Source organism: Cibotium barometz, chromosome 2 (genome assembly GCF_041138505.1).
Source record: "Cibotium barometz isolate CiBa-2024 chromosome 2, ASM4113850v1, whole genome shotgun sequence".
Classification (NCBI taxonomy): Eukaryota; Viridiplantae; Streptophyta; class Polypodiopsida; order Cyatheales; family Cibotiaceae; genus Cibotium; species Cibotium barometz.
In genome coordinates this window covers 30906226-30930331 of record NC_141047.1, presented here as the reverse complement: position 1 = coordinate 30930331, position 24106 = coordinate 30906226, and the positions used below count along the sequence as shown (strand labels likewise).

At 48.5% G+C, this 24106-nt stretch overlaps 1 protein-coding gene across 1 annotated transcript in view; it reads right to left on the bottom strand.

The window, feature by feature from the left end:
* LOC147640931 (uncharacterized) overlaps window positions 1-24106 on the bottom strand; it is a 96733-nt gene that overhangs the window by 32384 nt on the left and 40243 nt on the right. The window contains exons 2-5 of the mRNA XM_086816645.1: window positions 16498-16560; window positions 15730-15795; window positions 15534-15609; window positions 15290-15367 (exon numbers count right to left, since the gene is read on the bottom strand). Coding sequence (XP_086672771.1) covers window positions 15290-15367; window positions 15534-15609; window positions 15730-15795; window positions 16498-16560 — 283 coding nt within the window. The remainder of the gene's footprint in view (window positions 1-15289; window positions 15368-15533; window positions 15610-15729; window positions 15796-16497; window positions 16561-24106) is intronic.

Genomic DNA, 24106 nt, shown 5'->3' with positions numbered 1-24106 from the left:
GAATTTTTTGAGGTTCTTATTGTTAGAGCTTACAGATTCAATGAAAGTGAGGCTGAGGTTATTAACTTATTACTTGAAGAGATACTTAAGAGAGTCATGATTCAGAAGATGCAAGTGAGCAAATAATGATTGATTACAGTGTTTCTATGAACAGTTAATCTTTGTAGGTTTAAATATAAAACAAGATTCAATTAACTACTTATTTATTTAGGTTTATATTTATAAATATATTTGGAACATATTTTTCAAAATAAAATGATTAGATGTTGTTCCAACATTCCAACAGCTGTTAATTACAAAGCTGCTGCAAAACTTAAGACACAAACCAAGAAAGTGGAGGCATATGACGCATATCTTTGCTGGCCAAGCTATTGCTCATCAGAGGAAACTTATTGTGGATGAGCTAGTGTCATCTGCATAGCCTTCATAACTATAATGGACACAAACTCTTTGGTTGTTTACATTTGAGGTACCCTTTTCCGAACCAATTATTTGTGCAAAATAAACAACCACAAAAGGACAGGAAGTTAGCCTTACAAACATGAACAGATTCAACTTCGCTGGTAACTGCATTGAAGGTAATATCCCCATCATCACATGCACTTACAAAATCCTTCATACTCATTCACATGCACTGTATGGTGTGAGGTGAAAAAAAGAAGAAAGAACCACTGCCTCTATAGCCCTTCACCTTGCAAACTTGGAAACAACAACACGAACGGGGGCACCACCAGCCACCGGCTGGAACGCTTCTCGCACTTCACCACCCAACCCACGCCAGACAGACAGCCAAAAACAGGGGCACCATAGACCAAAGCAAACACCCAGCAATATATTTCCAATCAAAACATTATACAAGCTTCTCCCGACACAGAAGCTTCACTCACACAACCATACAAACACTCACTCAGGCCTGTCACTGCCGAGGATACACCACATCCCCAATCACCACATGATCCACTCGCCTGCGTGCTGTACCAACCATACCAGAATGAACCCGGCCACTCACTCTTCAGAAGGCGCCCCACCAGCTAACCCTCGAGTCTCTGCAGCCCATCACTTCTGTATGTGTCGTCAGCAGCAGCTTCCCAAACACATCTCTCTCTCAGTCTCTGTCACCTGCAGCTTATCTGCAGTGCTACCGGCCCCACCACCAAGCAGCAACACCAACCTTTCTCTCCTCTTCACTCGGCACCCTGCTCTCTGTCCACTTCACCTACGCGGCCCACACCAGCCCTCGTAGATCACCTGTCCACAGCCACACGCTGTCCACTCTGACTAACCGAACCAAGGCCACACCACCTCAGTCCGTCCACGCTCCAGCCTTTGCTGCTCTTCACAAGTCCCCAGCGTATCACCGCTCTTGTACTCCCACACGGCCACCCTTCGCTCTTTGACGCCCGCCAGTGCTTCCACTAGCTCCCACACTTCACAAGCCCACCAGGCTTCTCTTCTTACACTGTCAGCCCGTCACCAAGTCGACTAGCCGCTCCAGCTTCCTCTTTGGCGCCTTCTGCGCTACCCACTGCAGCACCTTCCCTACAGCTCTCTCTGTTCGCAGCTGCGCTGCAGCCACCAAGGGCCCTGCTTTTCTCTCACAGCCGGCGTCCTCTTTTGACCAAGACTACTTCTTGTCCACACCTCAAAGGTGCTCACCTTGCGCCTACTGTCTTCGCAGCCTCCATCACCCAGCCTTGCTATACAAGGCGACCATCTTTCCAGCGCTTTCACCTCTGGTCCCGCCTAGTCCCACCAGCCGGCTCTGCCCTTGTCATCTTCGTTGAAGCCGCCAGCTAAAAACCAGTCGCCAACGCGTTTACACCAGCAGCTGCAGCCAACTTCACTTCGCTCTGTCTCTGCAGAATTACCCGCCAGGCGCTACCACGTACAGAGCGGCTGCTCCTCCTTCCCGTTAGCTCTCCACGATCACTCCAGCGCAACTCCTTGCGCCTGTCTCTGCTGAATCACCAGTGAGCACTTCGTCAACGACACGGCTGCCTTCCCTTTGGCGCCTGCTTCCTCCTCGTAGCTTTCTCCTCCGGCTCCCAAGCAAAGCAGTCCTTCTAGAATCACCAACCCACTGTCCTTTTTCGAACAAGGCGGCTACTACCTTATCTTCGCCGGCCTCTGTAGCAACGACACCCGCCAGCCTTTCTTGTACAAGGCCTCCTCTTCACACAGGCGAGCGTCAGCTCTGCAGCTTCTCCACAGCAAGGGCCACCTTTGTGGCGTCCCGCGGTCCTCTTCAAGGCGGCTATCTTCTCCTTTCTTCACGCCTTCACGACTCTTCGCCAGCTTCTAGATAGCGTGCTGGCAGCAAAACAACATTTCCACGTGGCTACAAGTTGGCCACCTTGTTTATTATATTTTTATTCTTTATTTTCCCTCAGGCCTAAAGATGGCCACCCTCACGCCTTCATTTCACACCAATGTCCAAGGCAATACTGGTCCTCTTTCACCTTTAAATTGCCCATGCCCTCCATACACTTCTTTCAAATGCAACCTTTAATTGCCCACTTATACTTGGGGACGCGTACATAATTCCAACAACCGAGCAGCTGATATTCATCTCCAGCCAACCATATTCCGGACAGGCCTGCACGAGCCTCAAAACAAATCCATCCACACTGAACACCTCGCAACGCCCTCAAAACCAAACTCTTCACAATTCCCACGCATCCATATGTACACGAGCCATAAAAACCTCTCAGAAAAACGCCTGACATACTTTGCCAACCCCCCCATCTGCTAGAGCATTCATGCTCAGCAGCAGCAAAAGACAAAGTCCAGTAATTATCCACCAGGATCAAAAGGAAACAGCAACTCACCATCCCATTCCCTAGCATCCGTTAAACACCATGGTTGTATCACTGCATACCAAACATCCACCATATGCATCAGAAAATCATTGCCGTCCACTTCACCCACAACCAACCTCCTCGTCTCCCAAGCCTGTGGCATTACAGCATTAGGCATCCAGTTCATTAACACCTGTGAAGGCCACGTTCCAGCATCTTGACCTTTCTGCACACCAAAACCCACATCCTCTCCAACAGCAGTGTCCACCAGCACTTCCAGCTCTTGTACTTTAGGCATCTCTCCACAACCATACAGCTCAGCTGGTTCAGACTCCTTGTCATCCATGCACTTTGCCTTTAGCATATCAGCAACCCGCAAAGAAACCTTAGTTATACTCTCAACCATATCTGCATCCATCTCCATCTCTCGCTCCTGTTCATCAAGGCTAGCAACTTCCCATACATCATCCTCAAGCACAATACTCACATCACAACGCTCTTCATCAGCCAAATCAACATGCATACCTTCTTTAGTGTTGCCAACCCCCCTGGTATCATCGTTCAAAGACTCCTCAACACCTAATGCATCAAATGGAAAAGCATCCATACCATTCATTGCAGGTACCATATCACCATCCAGCTGTCCAAGAAAATCCATAATAATAGGATCTTCCTCCATACTCTCCACATCCACATCCGTCTTCACTTCATCACAAGTCTCTATCCCATCCTCCTCCCTTGCAGAATCTGGCAAAAAATCATCCTCCAAGCATCCTGTGTCCAGCTCCTCTTCCTTCTTATCATCAGCCAATCCCAAGGCATCATCCTCTTTACTTCCATGCGCATGCATATCATCCAGATCACTGTCATGTTCAGCCACGACGTCCAAATCCAAAGAAAAATCCACTGGCAACTCCTTATCTACACTTGTCTCAAACCTTGACCTAGATTCCTCATCCTGCTTTTCATTCACCTGCACATGCTTCAAAGACTTTGGAAAAAAATCAGAAGGCACATAAAACATCCCCCTTTGCACCTGTATCGGCCTTTGAGGTTCCTGTCTAATCAAACTTTGCATAGGACTCTTACCCACCTCAACCAAATTTACCTGCATATCCCTTGCAGACACAACACCTTCATACGGATAAATACCCAACTCCATCTCCTTCAAAACCTTGCCTTCCTTTTCCCTAGCAACCCTAACAGCATCATCAAATGACTTGGGATTCTTCAACTCAACCCTGACCCTCAAATGGGATAACAGACCATCAATAAACAAGCTTTTCTTCAAAAACATTGGAGGAACTCCCTGCTTCAATGTCATACACCACTTACCCCACAAACATGTAAATACCTTCACAAAATCATCCAGTGATTGCCCATGGACCTGCTTCAAGATGCTCAACTCCAACCAAAGCACACTAGAATCCTCCACTTGCTGAAAACGCTCCAAAAGGCCTTCTTTCAATCTGTCTAAGGTCAAAACCCCAGCATCCTACGCTTCAAAACCCTTAAGCCAGCTTCGTGCATCTCCCTTCAAGAAAATCTTTATCAGCCTTAAAACCTGCTCTTCATCTGTCACATGATTGCTAATGCATGCCAACTCCATCTGCTCCAAAAAGTCACACACATCTTCACCCTTCCTGCCATGAAACTCCGGATAAGACCACATCATGACAAACCTGTATCAATCCCTGAGCTCTCCTCGGTGAAACACACGCCCTTCTAGGCAAAGAACAACGCCAGAGCTATCCTCTGTGGGGGCACCAGAAGGAATGTGAGGTGAAAAAAAGAAGAAAGAACCACTGCCTCTATAGCCCTTCACCTCGCAAACTTGGAAACAGCAACACGAACGGGGGCACCACCAGCCCACCGGCTGGAACGCTTCTCGCACTTCACCACCCAACCCACGCCAGACAGACAGCCAAAAACAGGGGCACCATAGACCAAAGCAAACACCCAGCAATATATTTCCAATCAAAACATTATACAAGCTTCTCCCGACACAGAAGCTTCACTCACACAACCATACAAACACTCACTCAGGCCTGTCACTGCCGAGGATACACCACATCCCCAATCACCACATGATCCACTCGCCTGCGTGCTGTACCAACCATACCAGAATGAACCCGGCCACTCACTCTTCAGAAGGCGCCCCACCAGCTAACCCTCGAGTCTCTGCAGCCCATCACTTCTGTATGTGTCGTCAGCAGCAGCTTCCCAAACACATCTCTCTCTCAGTCTCTGTCACCTGCAGCTTATCTGCAATGCTACCAGGCCCAACCACCAAGCAGCAACACCAACCTTTCTCTCCTCTTCACTCGGCACCCTGCTCTCTGTCCACTTCACCTATGCGGCCCACACCAGCCCTCGTAGATCACCTGTCCACAGCCACACGCTGTCCACTCTGACTAACCGAACCAAGGCCACACCACCTCAGTCCGTCCACGCTCCAGCCTCTGCTGCTCTTCACAAGTCCCCAGCGTATCACCGCTCTTGTACTCCCACACGGCCACCCTTCGCTCTTTGACGCCCGCCAGTGCTTCCACTAGCTCCCACACTTCACAAGCCCACCAGGCTTCTCTTCTTACACTGTCAGCCCGTCACCAAGTCGACTAGCCGCTCCAGCTTCCTCTTTGGCGCCTTCTGCGCTACCCACTGCAGCACCTTCCCTACAGCTCTCTCTGTTCGCAGCTGCGCTGCAGCCACCAAGGGCCCTGCTTTTCTCTCACAGCCGGCGTCCTCTTTTGACCAAGACTACTTCTTGTCCACACCTCAAAGGTGCTCACCTTGCGCCTACTGTCTTCGCAGCCTCCATCACCCAGCCTTGCTATACAAGGCGACCATCTTTCCAGCGCTTTCACCTCTGGTCCCGCCTAGTCCCACCAGCCGGCTCTGCCCTTGTCATCTTTGTTGAAGCCGCCAGCTAAAAACCAGTCGCCAACGCGTTTACACCAGCAGCTGCAGCCAACTTCACTTCGCTCTGTCTCTGCAGAATTACCCGCCAGGCGCTACCACGTACAGAGCGGCTGCTCCCTCTTCCCGTTAGCTCTCCACGATCACTCCAGCGCAACTCCTTGCGCCTGTCTCTGCTGAATCACCAGCGAGCACTTCGTCAACGACACGGCTGCCTTCCCTTTGGCGCCTGCTTCCTCCTCGTAGCTTTCTCCTCCGGCTCCCTAGCAAAGCAGTCCTTCTAGAATCACCAACCCACTGTCCTTTTTCGAACAAGGCGGCTACTACCTTATCTTCGCCGGCCTCTGCAGCAACGACACCCGCCAGCCTTTCTTGTACAAGGCCTCCTCTTCACACAGGCGAGCGTCAGCTCTGCAGCTTCTCCACAGCAAGGGCTACCTTTGTGGCGTCCCGCGGTCCTCTTCAAGGCGGCTATCTTCTCCTTTCTTCACGCCTTCACGACTCTTCGCCAGCTTCTAGATAGCGTGCTGGCAGCAAAACAACATTTCCACGTGGCTACAAGTTGGCCACCTTGTTTATTATATTTTTATTCTTTATTTTCCCTAAGGCCTAAAGATGGCCACCCTCACGCCTTCATTTCACACCAATGTCCAAGGCAATACTGGTCCTCTTTCACCTTTAAATTGCCCATGCCCTCCATACACTTCTTTCAAATGCAACCTTTAATTGCCCACTTATACTTGGGGACGCGTACATAATTCCAACAACCGAGCAGCTGATATTCATCTCCAGCCAACCATATTCCGGACAGGCCTGCACGAGCCTCAAAACAAATCCATCCACACTGAACACCTCGCAACGCCCTCAAAACCAAACTCTTCACAATTCCCACGCATCCATATGTACACGAGCCATAAAAACCTCTCAGAAAAACGCCTGACATACTTTGCCAACCCCCCCATCTGCTAGAGCATTCATGCTCAGCAGCAGCAAAAGACAAAGTCCAGTAATTATCCACCAGGATCAAAAGGAAACAGCAACTCACCATCCCATTCCCTAGCATCCGTTAAACACCATGGTTGTATCACTGCATACCAAACATCCACCATATGCATCAGAAAATCATTGCCGTCCACTTCACCCACAACCAACCTCCTCGTCTTCCAAGCCTGTGGCATTACAGCATTAGGCATCCAGTTCATTAACACCTGTGAAGGCCACGTTCCAGCATCTTGACCTTTCTGCATACCAAAACCCACATCCTCTCCAACAGCAGTGTCCACCAGCACTTCCAGCTCTTGTACTTTAGGCATCTCTCCACAACCATACAGCTCAGCTGGTTCAGACTCCTTGTCATCCATGCACTTTGCCTTTAGCATATCAGCAACCCGCAAAGAAACCTTAGTTATACTCTCAACCATATCTGCATCCATCTCCATCTCTGGCTCCTGTTCATCAAGGCTAGCAACTTCCCATACATCATCCTCAAGCACAATACTCACATCACAACGCTCTTCATCAGCCAAATCAACATGCATACCTTCTTTAGTGTTGCCAACCCCCCTGGTATCATCGTTCAAAGACTCCTCAACACCTAATGCATCAAATGGAAAAGCATCCATACCATTCATTGCAGGTACCATATCACCATCCAGCTGTCCAAGAAAATCCATAATAATAGGATCTTTCTCCATACTCTCCACATCCACATCCGTCTTCACTTCATCACAAGTCTCTATCCCATCCTCCTCCCTTGCAGAATCTGGCAAAAAATCATCCTCCAAGCATCCTGTGTCCAGCTCCTCTTCCTTCTTATCATCAGCCAATCCCAAGGCATCATCCTCTTTACTTCCATGCGCATGCATATCATCCAGATCACTGTCATGTACAGCCACGACGTCCAAATCCAAAGAAAAATCCACTGGCAACTCCTTATCTACACTTGTCTCAAACCTTGACCTAGATTCCTCATCCTGCTTTTCATTCACCTGCACATGCTTCCAAGACTTTGGAAAAAAATCAGAAGGCACATAAAACATCCCCCTTTGCACCTGTATCGGCCTTTGAGGTTCCTGTCTAATCAAACTTTGCATAGGACTCTTACCCACCTCAACCAAATTTACCTGCATATCCCTTGCAGACACAACACCTTCATACGGATAAATACCCAACTCCATCTCCTTCAAAACCTTGCCTTCCTTTTCCCTAGCAACCCTAACAGCATCATCAAATGACTTGGGATTCTTCAACTCAACCCTGACCCTCAAATGTGATAACAGACCATCAATAAACAAGCTTTTCTTCAAAAACATTGGAGGAACTCCCTGCTTCAATGTCATACACCACTTACCCCACAAACATGTAAATACCTTCACAAAATCATCCAGTGATTGCCCATGGACCTGCTTCAAGATGCTCAACTCCAACCAAAGCACACTAGAATCCTCCACTTGCTGAAAACGCTCCAAAAGGCCTTCTTTCAATCTGTCTAAGGTCAAAAGACCAGCATCCTGTGCTTCAAAACCCTTAAGCCAGCTTCGTGCATCTCCCTTCAAGAAAATCTTTATCAGCCTCAAAACCTGCTCTTCATCTGTCACATGATTGCTAATGCATGCCAACTCCATCTGCTCCAAAAAGTCACACACATCTTCACCCTTCCTGCCATGAAACTCCGGATAAGACCACATCATGACAAACCTGTATCAATCCCTGAGCTCTCCTCAGTGAAACACACGCCCTTCTAGGCAAAGAACAACGCCAGAGCTATCCTCTGTGGGGGCACCAGAAGGAATGTGAGGTGAAAAAAAGAAGAAAGAACCACTGTCTCTATAGCCCTTCACCTCGCAAACTTGGAGACAACAACACGAACGGGGGCACCACCAGCCACCGGCTGGAACGCTTCTCGCACTTCACCACCCAACCCACGCCAGACAGACAGCCAAAAACAGGGGCACCATAGACCAAAGCAAACACCCAGCAATATATTTCCAATCAAAACATTATACAAGCTTCTCCCGACACAGAAGCTTCACTCACACAACCATACAAACACTCACTCAGGCCTGTCACTGCCGAGGATACACCACATCCCCAATCACCACATGATCCACTCGCCTGCGTGCTGTACCAACCATACCAGAATGAACCCGGCCACTCACTCTTCAGAAGGCGCCCCACCAGCTAACCCTCGAGTCTCTGCAGCCCATCACTTCTGTATGTGTCGTCAGCAGCAGCTTCCCAAACACATCTCTCTCTCAGTCTCTGTCACCTGCAGCTTATCTGCAGTGCTACCGGCCCCACCACCAAGCAGCAACACCAACCTTTCTCTCCTCTTCACTCGGCACCCTGCTCTCTGTCCACTTCACCTACGCGGCCCACACCAGCCCTCGTAGATCACCTGTCCACAGCCACACGCTGTCCACTCTGACTAACCGAACCAAGGCCACACCACCTCAGTCCGTCCACGCTCCAGCCTCTGCTGCTCTTCACAAGTCCCCAGCGTATCACCGCTCTTGTACTCCCACACGGCCACCCTTCGCTCTTTGACGCCCGCCAGTGCTTCCACTAGCTCCCACACTTCACAAGCCCACCAGGCTTCTCTTCTTACACTGTCAGCCCGTCACCAAGTCGACTAGCCGCTCCAGCTTCCTCTTTGGCGCCTTCTGCGCTACCCACTGCAGCACCTTCCCTACAGCTCTCTCTGTTCGCAGCTGCGCTGCAGCCACCAAGGGCCCTGCTTTTCTCTCACAGCCGGCGTCCTCTTTTGACCAAGACTACTTCTTGTCCACACCTCAAAGGTGCTCACCTTGCGCCTACTGTCTTCGCAGCCTCCATCACCCAGCCTTGCTATACAAGGCGACCATCTTTCCAGCGCTTTCACCTCTGGTCCCGCCTAGTCCCACCAGCCGGCTCTGCCCTTGTCATCTTTGTTGAAGCCGCCAGCTAAAAACCAGTCGCCAACGCGTTTACACCAGCAGCTGCAGCCAACTTCACTTCGCGCTGACTCTGCAGAATTACCCGCCAGGCGCTACCACGTACAGAGCGGCTGCTCCTTCTTCCCGTTAGCTCTCCACGATCACTCCAGCGCAACTCCTTGCGCCTGTCTCTGCTGAATCACCAGCGAGCACTTCGTCAACGACACGGCTGCCTTCCCTTTGGCGCCTGCTTCCTCCTCGTAGCTTTCTCCTCCGGCTCCCTAGCAAAGCAGTCCTTCTAGAATCACCAACCCATTGTCCTTTTTCGAACAAGGCGGCTACTACCTTATCTTCGCCTGCCTCTGCAGCAACGACACCCGCCAGCCTTTCTTGTACAAGGCCTCCTCTTCACACAGGCGAGCGTCAGCTCTGCAGCTTCTCCACAGCAAGGGCCACCTTTGTGGCGTCCCGCGGTCCTCTTCAAGGCGGCTATCTTCTCCTTTCTTCACGCCTTCACGACTCTTCGCCAGCTTCTAGATAGCGTGCTGGCAGCAAAACAACATTTCCACGTGGCTACAAGTTGGCCACCTTGTTTATTATATTTTTATTCTTTATTTTCCCTAAGGCCTAAAGATGGCCACCCTCACGCCTTCATTTCACACCAATGTCCAAGGCAATACTGGTCCTCTTTCACCTTTAAATTGCCCATGCCCTCCATACACTTCTTTCAAATGCAACCTTTAATTGCCCACTTATACTTGGGGACGCGTACATAATTCCAACAACCGAGCAGCTGATATTCATCTCCAGCCAACCATATTCCGGACAGGCCTGCACGAGCCTCAAAACAAATCCATCCACACTGAACACCTCGCAACGCCCTCAAAACCAAACTCTTCACAATTCCCACGCATCCATATGTACACGAGCCATAAAAACCTCTCAGAAAAACGCCTGACATACTTTGCCAACCCCCCCATCTGCTAGAGCATTCATGCTCAGCAGCAGCAAAAGACAAAGTCCAGTAATTATCCACCAGGATCAAAAGGAAACAGCAACTCACCATCCCATTCCCTAGCATCCGTTAAACACCATGGTTGTATCACTGCATACCAAACATCCACCATATGCATCAGAAAATCATTTCCGTCCACTTCACCCACAACCAACCTCCTCGTCTTCCAAGCCTGTGGCATTACAGCATTAGGCATCCAGTTCATTAACACCTGTGAAGGCCACGTTCCAGCATCTTGACCTTTCTGCACACCAAAACCCACATCCTCTCCAACAGCAGTGTCCACCAGCACTTCCAGCTCTTGTACTTTAGGCATCTCTCCACAACCATACAGCTCAGCTGGTTCAGACCCCTTGTCATCCATGCACTTTGCCTTTAGCATATCAGCAACCCGCAAACAAACCTTAGTTACACTCTCAACCATATCTGCATCCATCTCCATCTCTGGCTCCTGTTCATCAAGGCTAGCAACTTCCCATACATCATCCTCAAGCACAATACTCACATCACAACTCTCTTCATCAGCCAAATCAACATGCATACCTTCTTTAGTGTTGCCAACCCCCCTGGTATCATCGTTCAAAGACTCCTCAACACCTAATGCATCAAATGGAAAAGCATCCATACCATTCATTGCAGGTACCATATCACCATCCAGCTGTCCAAGAAAATCCATAATAATAGGATCTTCCTCCATACTCTCCACATCCACATCCGTCTTCACTTCATCACAAGTCTCTATCCCATCCTCCTCCCTTGCAGAATCTGGCAAAAAATCATCCTCCAAGCATCCTGTGTCCAGCTCCTCTTCCTTCTTATCATCAGCCAATCCCAAGGCATCATCCTCTTTACTTCCATGCGCATGCATATCATCCAGATCACTGTCATGTACAGCCACGACGTCCAAATCCAAAGAAAAATCCACTGGCAACTCCTTATCTACACTTGTCTCAAACCTTGACCTAGATTCCTCATCCTGCTTTTCATTCACCTGCACATGCTTCAAAGACTTTGGAAAAAAATCAGAAGGCACATAAAACATCCCCCTTTGCACCTGTATCGGCCTTTGAGGTTCCTGTCTAATCAAACTTTGCATAGGACTCTTACCCACCTCAACCAAATTTACCTGCATATCCCTTGCAGACACAACACCTTCATACGGATAAATACCCAACTCCATCTCCTTCAACACACCTTGCCTTCCTTTTCCCTAGCAACCCTAACAGCATCATCAAATGACTTGGGATTCTTCAACTCAACCCTGACCCTCAAATGGGATAACAGACCATCAACAAACAAGCTTTTCTTCAAAAACATTGGAGGAACTCCCTGCTTCAATGTCATACACCACTTACCCCACAAACATGTAAATACCTTCACAAAATCATCCAGTGATTGCCCATGGACCTGCTTCAAGATGCTCAACTCCAACCAAAGCACACTAGAATCCTCCACTTGCTGAAAACGCTCCAAAAGGCCTTCTTTCAATCTGTCTAAGGTCAAAACACCAGCATCCTGTGCTTCAAAACCCTTAAGCCAGCTTCGTGCATCTCCCTTCAAGAAAATCTTTATCAGCCTCAAAACCTGCTCTTCATCTGTCACATGATTGCTAATGCATGCCAACTCCATCTGCTCCAAAAAGTCACACACATCTTCACCCTTCCTGCCATGAAACTCCGGATAAGACCACATCATGACAAACCTGTATCAATCCCTGAGCTCTCCTCAGTGAAACACACGCCCTTCTATGCAAAGAACAACGCCAGAGCTATCCTCTGTGGGGGCACCAGAAGGAATGTGAGGTGAAAAAAAGAAGAAAGAACCACTGGCTCTATAGCCCTTCACCTCGCAAACTTGGAAACAACAACACGAACGGGGGCACCACCAGCCACCGGCTGGAACGCTTCTCGCACTTCACCACCCAACCCACGCCAGACAGACAGCCAAAAACAGGGGCACCATAGACCAAAGCAAACACCCAGCAATATATTTCCAATCAAAACATTATACAAGCTTCTCCCGACACAGAAGCTTCACTCACACAACCATACAAACACTCACTCAGGCCTGTCACTGCCGAGGATACACCACATCCCCAATCACCACATGATCCACTCGCCTGCATGCTGTACCAACCATACCAGAATGAACCCGGCCACTCACTCTTCAGAAGGCGCCGCACCAGCTAGCCCTCGAGTCTCTGCAGCCCATCACTTCTGTATGTGTCGTCAGCAGCAGCTTCCCAAACACATCTCTCTCTCAGTCTCTGTCACCTGCAGCTTATCTGCAGTGCTACCGGCCCCACCACCAAGCAGCAACACCAACCTTTCTCTCCTCTTCACTCGGCACCCTGCTCTCTGTCCACTTCACCTACGCGGCCCACACCAGCCCTCGTAGATCACCTGTCCACAGCCACACGCTGTCCACTCTAACTAACCGAACCAAGGCCACACCACCTCAGTCCATCCACGCTCCAGCCTTTGCTGCTCTTCACAAGTCCCCAGCGTATCACCGCTCTTGTACTCCCACACGGCCACCCTTCGCTCTTTGACGCCCGCCAGTGCTTCCACTAGCTCCCACACTTCACAAGCCCACCAGGCTTCTCTTCTTACACTGTCAGCCTGTCACCAAGTCGACTAGCCGCTCCAGCTTCCTCTTTGGCGCCTTCTGCGCTACCCACTGCAGCACCTTCCCTACAGCTCTCTCTGTTCGCAGCTGCGCTGCAACCACCAAGGGCCCTGCTTTTCTCTCACAGCCGGCGTCCTCTTTTGACCAAGACTACTTCTTGTCCACACCTCAAAGGTGCTCACCTTGCGCCTACTGTCTTCGCAGCCTCCATCACCCAGCCTTGCTATACAAGGTGACCATCTTTCCAGCGCTTTCACCTCTGGTCCCGCCTAGTCCCACCAGCCGGCTCTGCCCTTGTCATCTTTGTTGAAGCCGCCAGCTAAAAACCAGTCGCCAACGCGTTTACACCAGCAGCTGCAGCCAACTTCACTTCGCTCTGTCTCTGCAGAATTACCCGCCAGGCGCTACCACGTACAGAGCGGCTGCTCCTTCTTCCCGTTAGCTCTCCACGATCACTCCAGCGCAACTCCTTGCGCCTGTCTCTGCTGAATCACCAGCGAGCACTTCGTCAACGACACGGCTGCCTTCCCTTTGGCACCTGCTTGCTCCTCGTAGCTTTCTCCTCCGGCTCCCTAGCAAAGCAGTCCTTCTAGAATCACCAACCCACTGTCCTTTTTCGAACAAGGCGGCTACTACCTTATCTTCGCCGGCCTCTGCGGCAACGACACCCGCCAGCCTTTCTTGTACAAGGCCTCCTCTTCACACAGGCGAGCGTCAGCTCTGCAGCTTCTCCACAGCAAGGGCCACCTTTGTGGCGTCCCGCGGTCCTCTTCAAGGCGGCTATCTTCTCCTTTCTTCACGCCTTCACGACTCTTCGCCAGCTTCTAGATAGCGTGCTGGCAGCAAAACAACATTTCCACGTGGCTACAAGTTGGCCACCTTCTTTATTATATTTTTATTCTTTATTTTCCCTAAGGCCTAAAGATGGCCACCCTCACGCCTTCATTTCACACCAATGTCCACTTATACTTGGGGACGCGTACACAATTCCAACAACCGAGCAGCTGATATTCATCTCCAGCCAACCATATTCCGGACAGGCCTGCACGAGCCTCAAAACAAATCCATCCACACTGAACACCTGCAACGCCCTCAAAACCAAACTCTTCACAATTCCCACGCATCCATATGTACACGAGCCATAAAAACCTCTCAGAAAAACGCCTGACATATGGCACATCCGAATCAAGATGATCTACCAAACTCGTAGTCCAGCTAATATATTCATGTTCTTGATCACCTCTACCTAAAATTTAACAAGTGTCCACTGAAACTAAAATCTCTGTAACTGGCAATTTCATATGGCAGCCATATAAAGTGAACAGCTTTTCCTCATTGACTATGTGACTTGTGAAGCCTTTACAATGTACATAGTACTCAAGAATTTCACCATCATGGCCAATCTATGTCTGACGCCTGGTGGCATCGTTTCCCTCTGGCAATTCAAATACATAGAAACACCTTCACACATTCAATAATCGACAATCTCCACCAGAAGCAGAAATTGTGTGTTTTGCCTTACAACTTCCAATCTATTCCTCAGCATGGAATCCACATTCTTAACTAACAGAAAACCTCACTCGCTACATGCAACATTCATCTCATAGGCTGTGATGGCATTCATGAAATTTCATACGGCCACATTCTTAACCAACAGAAAAACTCATCTCACGAGATGCTACGTCTGCTGAATACTTCAGATGTCCATCTCAGCCAATCTAGCTGGGAGCATCCACCACAACATATATGGAGCCCCAACCTATCTCAAAATTAAATTGTTGCATCACATCTGACTACTGCAGTTTTCAACCTCTCAAGTTGGAAGCATAACAGAGATAATGAAGGGATGAGGTATCCCCAGCACGACCAAAATAGATTCGTAATGCCTTGGTAAGGCGTGTTGTGTGAAAAGAGCATTAAGCAATCATCTAGCTTTACCAACAAGATGTCTACCCGATTAGCACAAGTAAACGATTGTTGATACCTACAATTCCGAAAGCCTTGGAAAAGCTTACCTTTCTCCACTGCTCCCATGCAAGAAACGACAATTCGGCCACATGAATCTGCTGTCCCTAACAAAACACTTTCATCACCTGCAAAACTCACTTCAACATAGTGTGCATCAGTCACAGTTAATCAATCAAAACCCAAATCCCCTGCCTCCAAAACCCACACACACACACACACACACATAGGCTGGTGGCTTTCTCCTCTTTACCCTGCAAAATAATCAAAAGCACTAGAACTCTTCAGCCTTACAAGTTGGCTCTGAGATAGACACCGATTGGATTTCCGCACGATGTGGGGAAAAATTGAACTGATTGACCTCAGCCATCTGCAGTTGAATTCAAAAAAAGCACAAGAAAGTGACAGCAACATCAAGCTGTTGGCACGCAAACAATAAGCATATCAAGCAGGCAAGGAGTATAAATGTTAGAAAGCTCAATCAGTATACCTGCACATCTGTCGGTATCACAAGGCTATCCTTTCCTCTCATCACTGTTTCATCTTCCAGCAGTAACTGGCTTAAGCAAAGGCCTTAGCTATGTTATGAGATCATAATTACACATACTAGCATAATACAACATAATCTCGGTGTTATAATAAACAAAAAAAAATTCCCATTACTCCATACCAAAAATTTCAAACCTAAATAAACATGAACATTGAAAGCACACCGATGTATCCCTCAAAGCGAAGGGGAGCTAGCTCCACTCCCTCCTGTTATGCAGGCATGTCTCCCATCGCTCAGAGACCCTCCTCTAATTCTGCCCACCCCCATGCTTTCTTTCCATGTGAGTTGACCCACCATGCAACCCTTGCCCCCCTAAGCCCGTCCCCCCTTCCATCCCCCTTTCATCCCCCCATCTCCCCCCCCCCCCAAAAAAAAAAAAACTTCTTCCCACCCATATTTTCCTCCACTTCCCACTCAACCCCTCCCCGTCATTCTCCTCCTGTTGCTAGCTCTAGCATCCAGTTCGACAGAGTATCCAAGTCAAAATATGCCAACTATCCCTACTGGCAAATACTCAAGGGTTAAGTGTAAACTGTCAAAGTTCCTATGTTCTTTCCATGGATGCTTTGGAAGCACAATTAACCTCTACCTTGCTTTCTGTAATCCCCTTTTTTGCTTTAATCTTTTCAAACAGTCTTTATCTTTGTCTGTCAAAAATTTTAGGTTTGTCACATGCTTCCTATCCCAGTCTATTTAGTGAATCGTTACCTCCGATTGATATATGCGAGTTCCAGACGCAAAATACACACAACATGATTTGCTACCAAAGGCCTGTTACAGCAAAGATAGACATTTAGAAATACTTATCAAAGTAGCCATTAGATAGCTAGAAATGCTTGACTCCTTATTGTTACAACAGACAATATGCACAACATAGCACAACAGTCCTTAAGAAATCAAATGCAAAAGGATAAGAATGAACTTAATACAAGCGAAAATACAAAGAAAACTCCTCCAAAGTACAAGTACCTCTACAAATCTATCCACAGTTACTATGGACAGTCCTGCATGTTTTAAGAATAGATATGTTGTTAATCAAGACTTTGTCAATGCATTTCGCATGCCTACTTCACCTCAGTATAGCCCTTCAGATTTGAAGGATTCAGTTACAATCAAGATCACAATTGTGTCCCTCACGATGCAAATTTCTGAAGTCACTTATGCAACACATCCAAGTATCAACAAGACTTATCGATTGTTGACAGCTTCTTCTTATTGGCCGCGAATGAAACAAGGCGTCATCAAGATGGTTGCAGCATGCTTCTCTTGCCAACAAATGAAACTTAATCAACAAGCTCCAGCAAGTCTTCTTCAACCACTTCCAATACATAGTGAACGGTGGGAAAGCATTATTATGGGTTTAATCACAGCCTTACCCCATGGTAATACCCAAATCATGGTGGTGGTAGACAAATTATCAAAAATGTTATTCCATGCAAGAAGACTACTCAAGCTCTCCACATATAGCTTCTTTGTTCATTCAACATGTCTTCAAGGTACATGGATTGCCAGGTCTGGTCTAATGGTTCCGATCGTGATCCAAAGGTCACAAGACATTTCTACATCTCTCTCTTTAAGTCCCTTGGTAGAAATCTGTAATTTGGTTCAATTTGTCATCCTCAGATAGATGGACAGACTGAAAGAGATAAAGACATTCTTGAAGAGATGCTTCGACATTACCTACAGTCACAATTAACATCTTGGAAAGATTATTTACTATCAGCAAAACTTGCTTATAATATTATGGAGGGCATGAGACCTATAGATATCTGTCATGGGCAATGGCACGAACACTCTAGGACCAGCCACGGCACTTTTCCCCTCACTAGGAGGTTTTTTCCCCCATGCACAAGAACATCCTCTATCTCACTTTTGTGTGTGTGTGTGTGTGTGTGTGTGTGTGTGTGAAATGAAATGAAATGATATATTAACGTCTTCAAAAGGCCAAAATGACCTATGAGACCAAAAAGGTTACAACAATTGGTGGATCTGATACAATGTCTGTGTAAGAAAAGCTAAAACAACTAGACAACTAACTAAAACTGAAACAACAACTATGAGGAAAAGTAAGGTACTAGGAGCTCCTAATAGATAACATCTAGGAAGGAAAACTCCAGCAACAAAGGTAAGCATCATATACATCACTATCCAAAGATGTCTCTCATCGATCGATGGCGGATATTCTCAATGTCCTCCATGGTGAGTACTCTGACTGGACGTCTCCCATGCCGTGCTAGTATGGTCCCGATCCTCTGTTGTAGTCTCCGCCGGTGTCGAGATGGGCCTCTCATCTTGGGGCGCCTGGACCGCCCCAGCTCTATAGCCCTATCAATCAGTGTACCTCTGGTGCGGCTATACTCTGGGGCTAGCTGCAATTCCTGCTGGCTTGACTGCTCAATCTCTGGTCGAAAGAAGTCTGTAATCTGCCTCTGTAGGTGTCTCTCCCTCTCTGATCCCCTTCCTCTCAAGAGACCCTCTCTATGTCTACGCAACTCCAACAAGTATAATCCGAGACATCTCTGATCCTGGTATCTCATGACTTTGAAAAGTGGTCCGAAACCCTCTCTAAACAGGCAGTGAAAACGGCCTCGTATCTCAATGCCAACTGTCATGAAGACTCCAGGGCTAAGCGAGCATATCTGTCTCTAGGGAGAGCCCAAGTGCTATGTATAAAGGAGACAGATCGAGTGAGTGTCTCTACTACCAATGGGGGGGCAGCCATCTTTGCACGGATAATATCATGTGGTACGGAGGCCTTGGCCCTAATCATCAGGGAAATCATAGAAACCAAGGGCCTCTCCATACATCTCCATCCATCAGTGCTACCAGCTCGACTGTGGTGATCCACTGAGGGTCCCCATATCTCCACTTCATACAGCATGGCTAAAGTGACCAAAGTGTCAAAGAGCCAGAGCTTTGTTCGAGGTTCCTGAAACTGAACCTGCGAACACATCCTCTCTAGTCTCCCCAATGCTGCATAGGCTCTGGTCAATCTGGTCTCCACTGCTCTCCTCAAGGAAAATAGTGGGCCACTAAAAACCACACCCAGGTAAGTATATGCATTTGTATACTCCACTGTCTCCTGACCATATGTAAAGGTGGGTGCTGACCTCCTAACCCACTGTGCATTGGTGTTAAACACCATCACCTTGGTTTTACCAAGGTTAACAGACAATCCACTATCCTATGCAAACGTGTGCAATGCATCCAAATGACGTTGCATCCCCTCTGGAGAATCTGAGATCAACACAATATCATCAGCATACAATAACAACGGAATCCATGTCCGTGCTAGCTGTGCTCCTCTGTCACCCTCCCGCTCTACATAGTCCGAAACCTCATCCACATACATCCCAAATAAGGTGGGAGAAAGGGGGCAGCCCTATTTCACCCCAATAGTGGAGTGAACCATCTCAGATATACCCTGAGTAGTACGTACCTGCCCCACAACTGTCCTGTATAAAGCCATGATTCCCCAAATCAGCTCTGTGGGCACTCCCATCTCCTGTAGTCTGCACATCAGTCTGGCTCTCGGTACTGTGTCAAAAGCTTTGCGGAAATCCACAAAGCAACAATAAATCCTCATGCCATATGATCTGCCCTCCTCAATAATAGCTCTGAGTGTCAAGATATGGTCAAGAGTGGAGAAACCTCTCCTGAACCCTGCCTGCCCTAATGCACGTATGCCCTCTCTCTCTGCCCATCTACTCAACTCCTGCTCAAGAATGGATGCATATAATCTAGCCAATGTGTGACCAATCATGATGGTACAATAATTCCCAGGAAGCATGGGATCCCCTGACTTGAAGATAGGCACAATAGTGGACATATTCCAAGTCTCAGGAAAACCCTCACACATGGCTCGGTTAAACATCATAGCAATAAGCTCTGCAAGCATATCTTTGGCATGAATAAAGTGCTCTGCTACCAAACCATCATGATCATATGCTCTCCCAGTCCTCATCCTGTCAATAGCTTTCCTTACCATCTCAGCAGTAAAGAAAGCACATGTCTCTGGGCATGGCCCCGATGGGTCTAGCAAGGGTGGCTGTCTTGGTGCTGTGTACAGGGATGCTGCATACTCACCCCAAATCTCTGTGGAGGTAATGGCTGGTGATGGTGATTGCTCATGGAATAGTCTCCATGCCTCGCCTAAGTCCTGACTCATAAATAACTGATACAAATCCCTCTCTAACTGAGCAAGATAAGCCCTCTTCTTCCGTCGCACTAGGCACCGGAAGGTAATCCATGATTGTCTGTGAGTGGTAACACCCATGAGCACCTCTCCCTGTAATCTAATCCTCATCTCTCTGCACTCCTCATCATACCAGCTGTTCTGGGGCATGTTCCCATATCGTCTCCATGTAGGCTGACTATGGAGATATGCCTCTGATGCTGCAGCATGAAGCGTCTCTATCAATATCTGAGTGAGCTCATCTAATGGCCGTCCCGGCTCCTCGGCACATAAGCGTCTGTATATCTCATCCGTGTACACGGTGTCAGTCTCCCTCATAAAGGTATAACGAGTGTGTGTGGAGACCTGTCCCAATGGAGTTGTGCTGAACTGAAATGTGAGAGTGACGCACAAGATAGCATGATCCACTGCTACTCCAACCGGCCTAGTGCCTACCATAAAATCCTGAAAAGAGGGAATGAGACTGGGCTGAGCCATAACATAATCCACTGTACTAGCACGATGCCTATGTGGAAATCAAGTGAAACCGCCCGCTGTCGGGAATCTCTGTAGGCCATTCAGGATGGCCAATCCATGTGCAGTCCCCATGTCTATCAAATACCGCCCATACTCAGTGTGTTCCTCATCCTGTGAGAGTCTACATAGGCCATATCCCTAACATCAAACTCCCTCAACATCTCCTCTGAGGTATCATAAAATACTTTCTAGTTATGGGCGGTCCTGGCATTGAAGTCCCTAGGAGAATGATGTCCCCATCCCTGAAGAACTCCCAAATGTCATCATCCAAAATAGAAAAGGCCCTCTAGGTGATGCATACACTGATGTACTAGGAACAAAATAGCATATAGCAATGTAGAGATATCTGCCCGTCTCTGCCCTCAGTCTAACCCACATGTACCTAGCCTGCTCATCTCTGCGGACTATATGTATCAGTGGCTGCAGCTCCTCTCTAAATAATACTGCCACTCCTCCTAAGCCCCGTCCTCTATGCTCTGAACGAGTCTCCTGTCTACAAGCTGTCTCCCATCGGTATCCACTAACATGTGGCATGGACTGTCCAGGAGCCTGATGCGTCTCAGAGTAGAAGATGATGTCCCTCCCAATGAAACTATCCTCAAAAGCCCCTACATCAAGGCGTAGAGATCCGTTACAATTCCAAGTAGCAACTTTGAGTGTAGTCCCATAGGTCTCGCACCGTCATGAAGAGCGCCTCTCCATAATCACCACTCCTTCCCTTTCTCTCGGGCTGCCCTTATCTCAGGCATAACTTCTTTCATGTGGGCAAGCTGCGAGAGTGTGAGGTCATCTCCAAGAAATATTCCCGTCTTCTTGAGTGTAGGACGTCTCTTCAAGAAGTCCTTCGCTTCCATGGAGAGGAAATGAATGATAAGTGCTCTCTCCTTAGAAGATTTGCCACTACCTTCTCTCTTCTTCCCCACTCTCCATGCCTTTGTGTGCATGGCTTCAATGCCCATTGTCACCAATTGGCCAACCATTTGGTCCATCTCCAGTTTTTGTGTGTCGTTCACTTGAGGCCAGGCCAGTGTCTCATGTGAAGAGGCCAGTATTTTTGTTTATATGGACGGGAGCGAGACTGGTGCCATCCGTGTGTTAGCAGGATGGTGTCGTATGGACGGGAGCCAGACTGGTGCCACCCGTGTATGACCTGGACTGTGTTCGACCCATGGGATTGTCACGCCATGGAAGAACCAGTATTCGTGCCGTGTCTTACCTATGGGACTGTCACTCCATAGGGAGGCTCGTGCCTGGAACTGTGTCTTACCTATGGGACTGTCACTCCATAGGAAGACCAAGAATTATGTTTTACGTCGTGCCATTTTGTGCCGACAGATATTTTGTACTTGTTCCATGAACGGGAGATATGTCCATGATACTATTTGCACATGCACTCATGTTCTGCATGTTTGAAACGGTTTTCGCATGACTTGTATTTTTGTGTTTGCCTGCTTGACGTGTTACTTACTGAGCGGGGACGCCTGCCAGTGAGTCGTGAAGTTTGCTCTGTCTTCTGACGAGTTTTGGTGTAAGTATATTGCACATGTTAGTTTAATACTTTAATCTCTAACCTTTTCATTTATAAGGTTATTTGTTCACACTCACTTAAAAGTGGGCACCCACTTAGGGGCCAAAGTGGGGAGCCACACTTAAGTTGTGTGTGTGTGGGGGTGGGTGCATGGTCACCTACCCACACCCCCATAGAACTGGCCGCCCACATGCATACGTGGGGTGCCAGCCAAAACAATTTGTTATCTCCACTCCAACCTTAATTAAAAAAAGCCACCACCTCCATCGAAAACATGCTGGCGATTATCTCTTCGCTCTTTACAGGCTACGCGAACTACTTTCCCAGGTGGCTGCTGAATTGTCTGCGCTGCTCCTCTGCAGGCAACTGGCCGCCACTCCACAGGCTGCAGCCAGGCGCCCCTTCCCTCTCACAGGCGGCTGAGCTCTCTATCAAGCGGCTGCATGCCCACAGGCTGCGCTGCCTTGTTCTCTTGCAGGCAGACGTGGGCCATCTTCGGCAGGTGCTGCATCCCAACTACAGCAAGCTGCGCCTGTTTCTCCAGCAGGCTACCCACTACAGGCGACTGCACAGGCTACAGCCAAGTGGCTATGCACAACAACCAAGCGCCTCCTATACATCAGGCGGCTACTTCCCCTCTCAGGCAGTTGTGTCTACAGCAGGTGGCTACGCCTGTCCACAGAGGGTGACTACGCATGCCTCTCCTCCCGCTTTTGTGTTCTTCACCAGGCGGCTGCATCACTAGGTGGCTGTAGCAAGACAAGTTACGCCTCCTCTTCCACACGAAGGCGGCTGTTGTCAGAATATGCAGCGGAAATGACAACCAAACTTGGGTAGACAAGAGCAAGTAGACTGCAGAAAATAATCAGCACAAGAAACACAGAGAGATAGGTGTGTAAACTCTTCTCTATACACAAGATTCCGAAAAACTGAATGAGAAAGTGGTGGGGGCTGAGGGGCAATATATACATCTCCATATGAGCAGTCGGCCAGCTCCAGAAGGTGCCCACGACTGTGTAAAATGTCCACGACTGCTGAAAATAGCAGTCGGCCAGCTACAGATGCCTACGCCTGAGCAAAGCAAGTCGGCCAGCACTCCTACAGCCCACGACTGAAGTAGATCAAGTCGGCCAGCAATAGGATGCTCTTGGCATCACCTGGCAGCCCTCCAGCCACTAGGAAAAAATGGGAAAAAATAAGGAAAAAATACGGGGAGTGTGGAAAAACGATATACGGGCGGGCACACCCACAACAGAGGCCCTGGTGTATACAAATAGACAGGAGATGACTTCTAACACCCCCTCTCAGCTCCTGGCTGTGAAACCAACCCCAGGGAGCTGGAGTGCCGCCTGAGCGTAGCCTGAGGTAGAGACTTCGTGAAGAGGTCCGCCGCATTGTCCTCCGTCGAACAATAAAGTAGCAAGATGTCACCCGCCAAGATCTTCTCACGAACAAAGTGATACTGTATCTCTATATGCTTGGTCCGGGCATGGAAAACCGGATTCCGAGCAATAGCTATACAACTCTGGTTATCACACTGGATGACTGTGGGCTCCCTCTGTGGAAACCCCATCTCGCCTAGCAGCCTCCGCAGCCATACAACCTCACAAGCAGCACCACAAGCAGCCCGATACTCTGCCTCTGTCGAAGAAAGGGCAATAGTTGGCTGCTTTTTGCTGCTCCAAGAAACCGCTCCTGAGCCGAGGGTAAAAGTGTATCCTGAAGTAGACCTCCTCGTGTCTGGATCTCCTCCCCAATCTGAGTCACTCCAACCTTGGAGCTTGACTCCATTCCCTCCTGTGTAAAAGAGTCCCAGATCCTTCGTACTCTGCAGATACCGCAAGATCCGCAATCCTGCGTCCCAATGAGTCTTCAATGGCGTCTGCATAAAAGAGCTCAACAGCCCCACGGAGAAGCTCAAGTCCAATCTGGTGTTCAGCAACCAGATCAATGAACCAACCAACTTCCGGTACTGCGAGGCATCAACTGGCTCACAAGGATCTGTAACGGTTAACTTTGTGTTCGGGTCCATCGACGAAGTAATAGGCTTGCAGTTCTCCATCCCAAAGGCCTCAAGC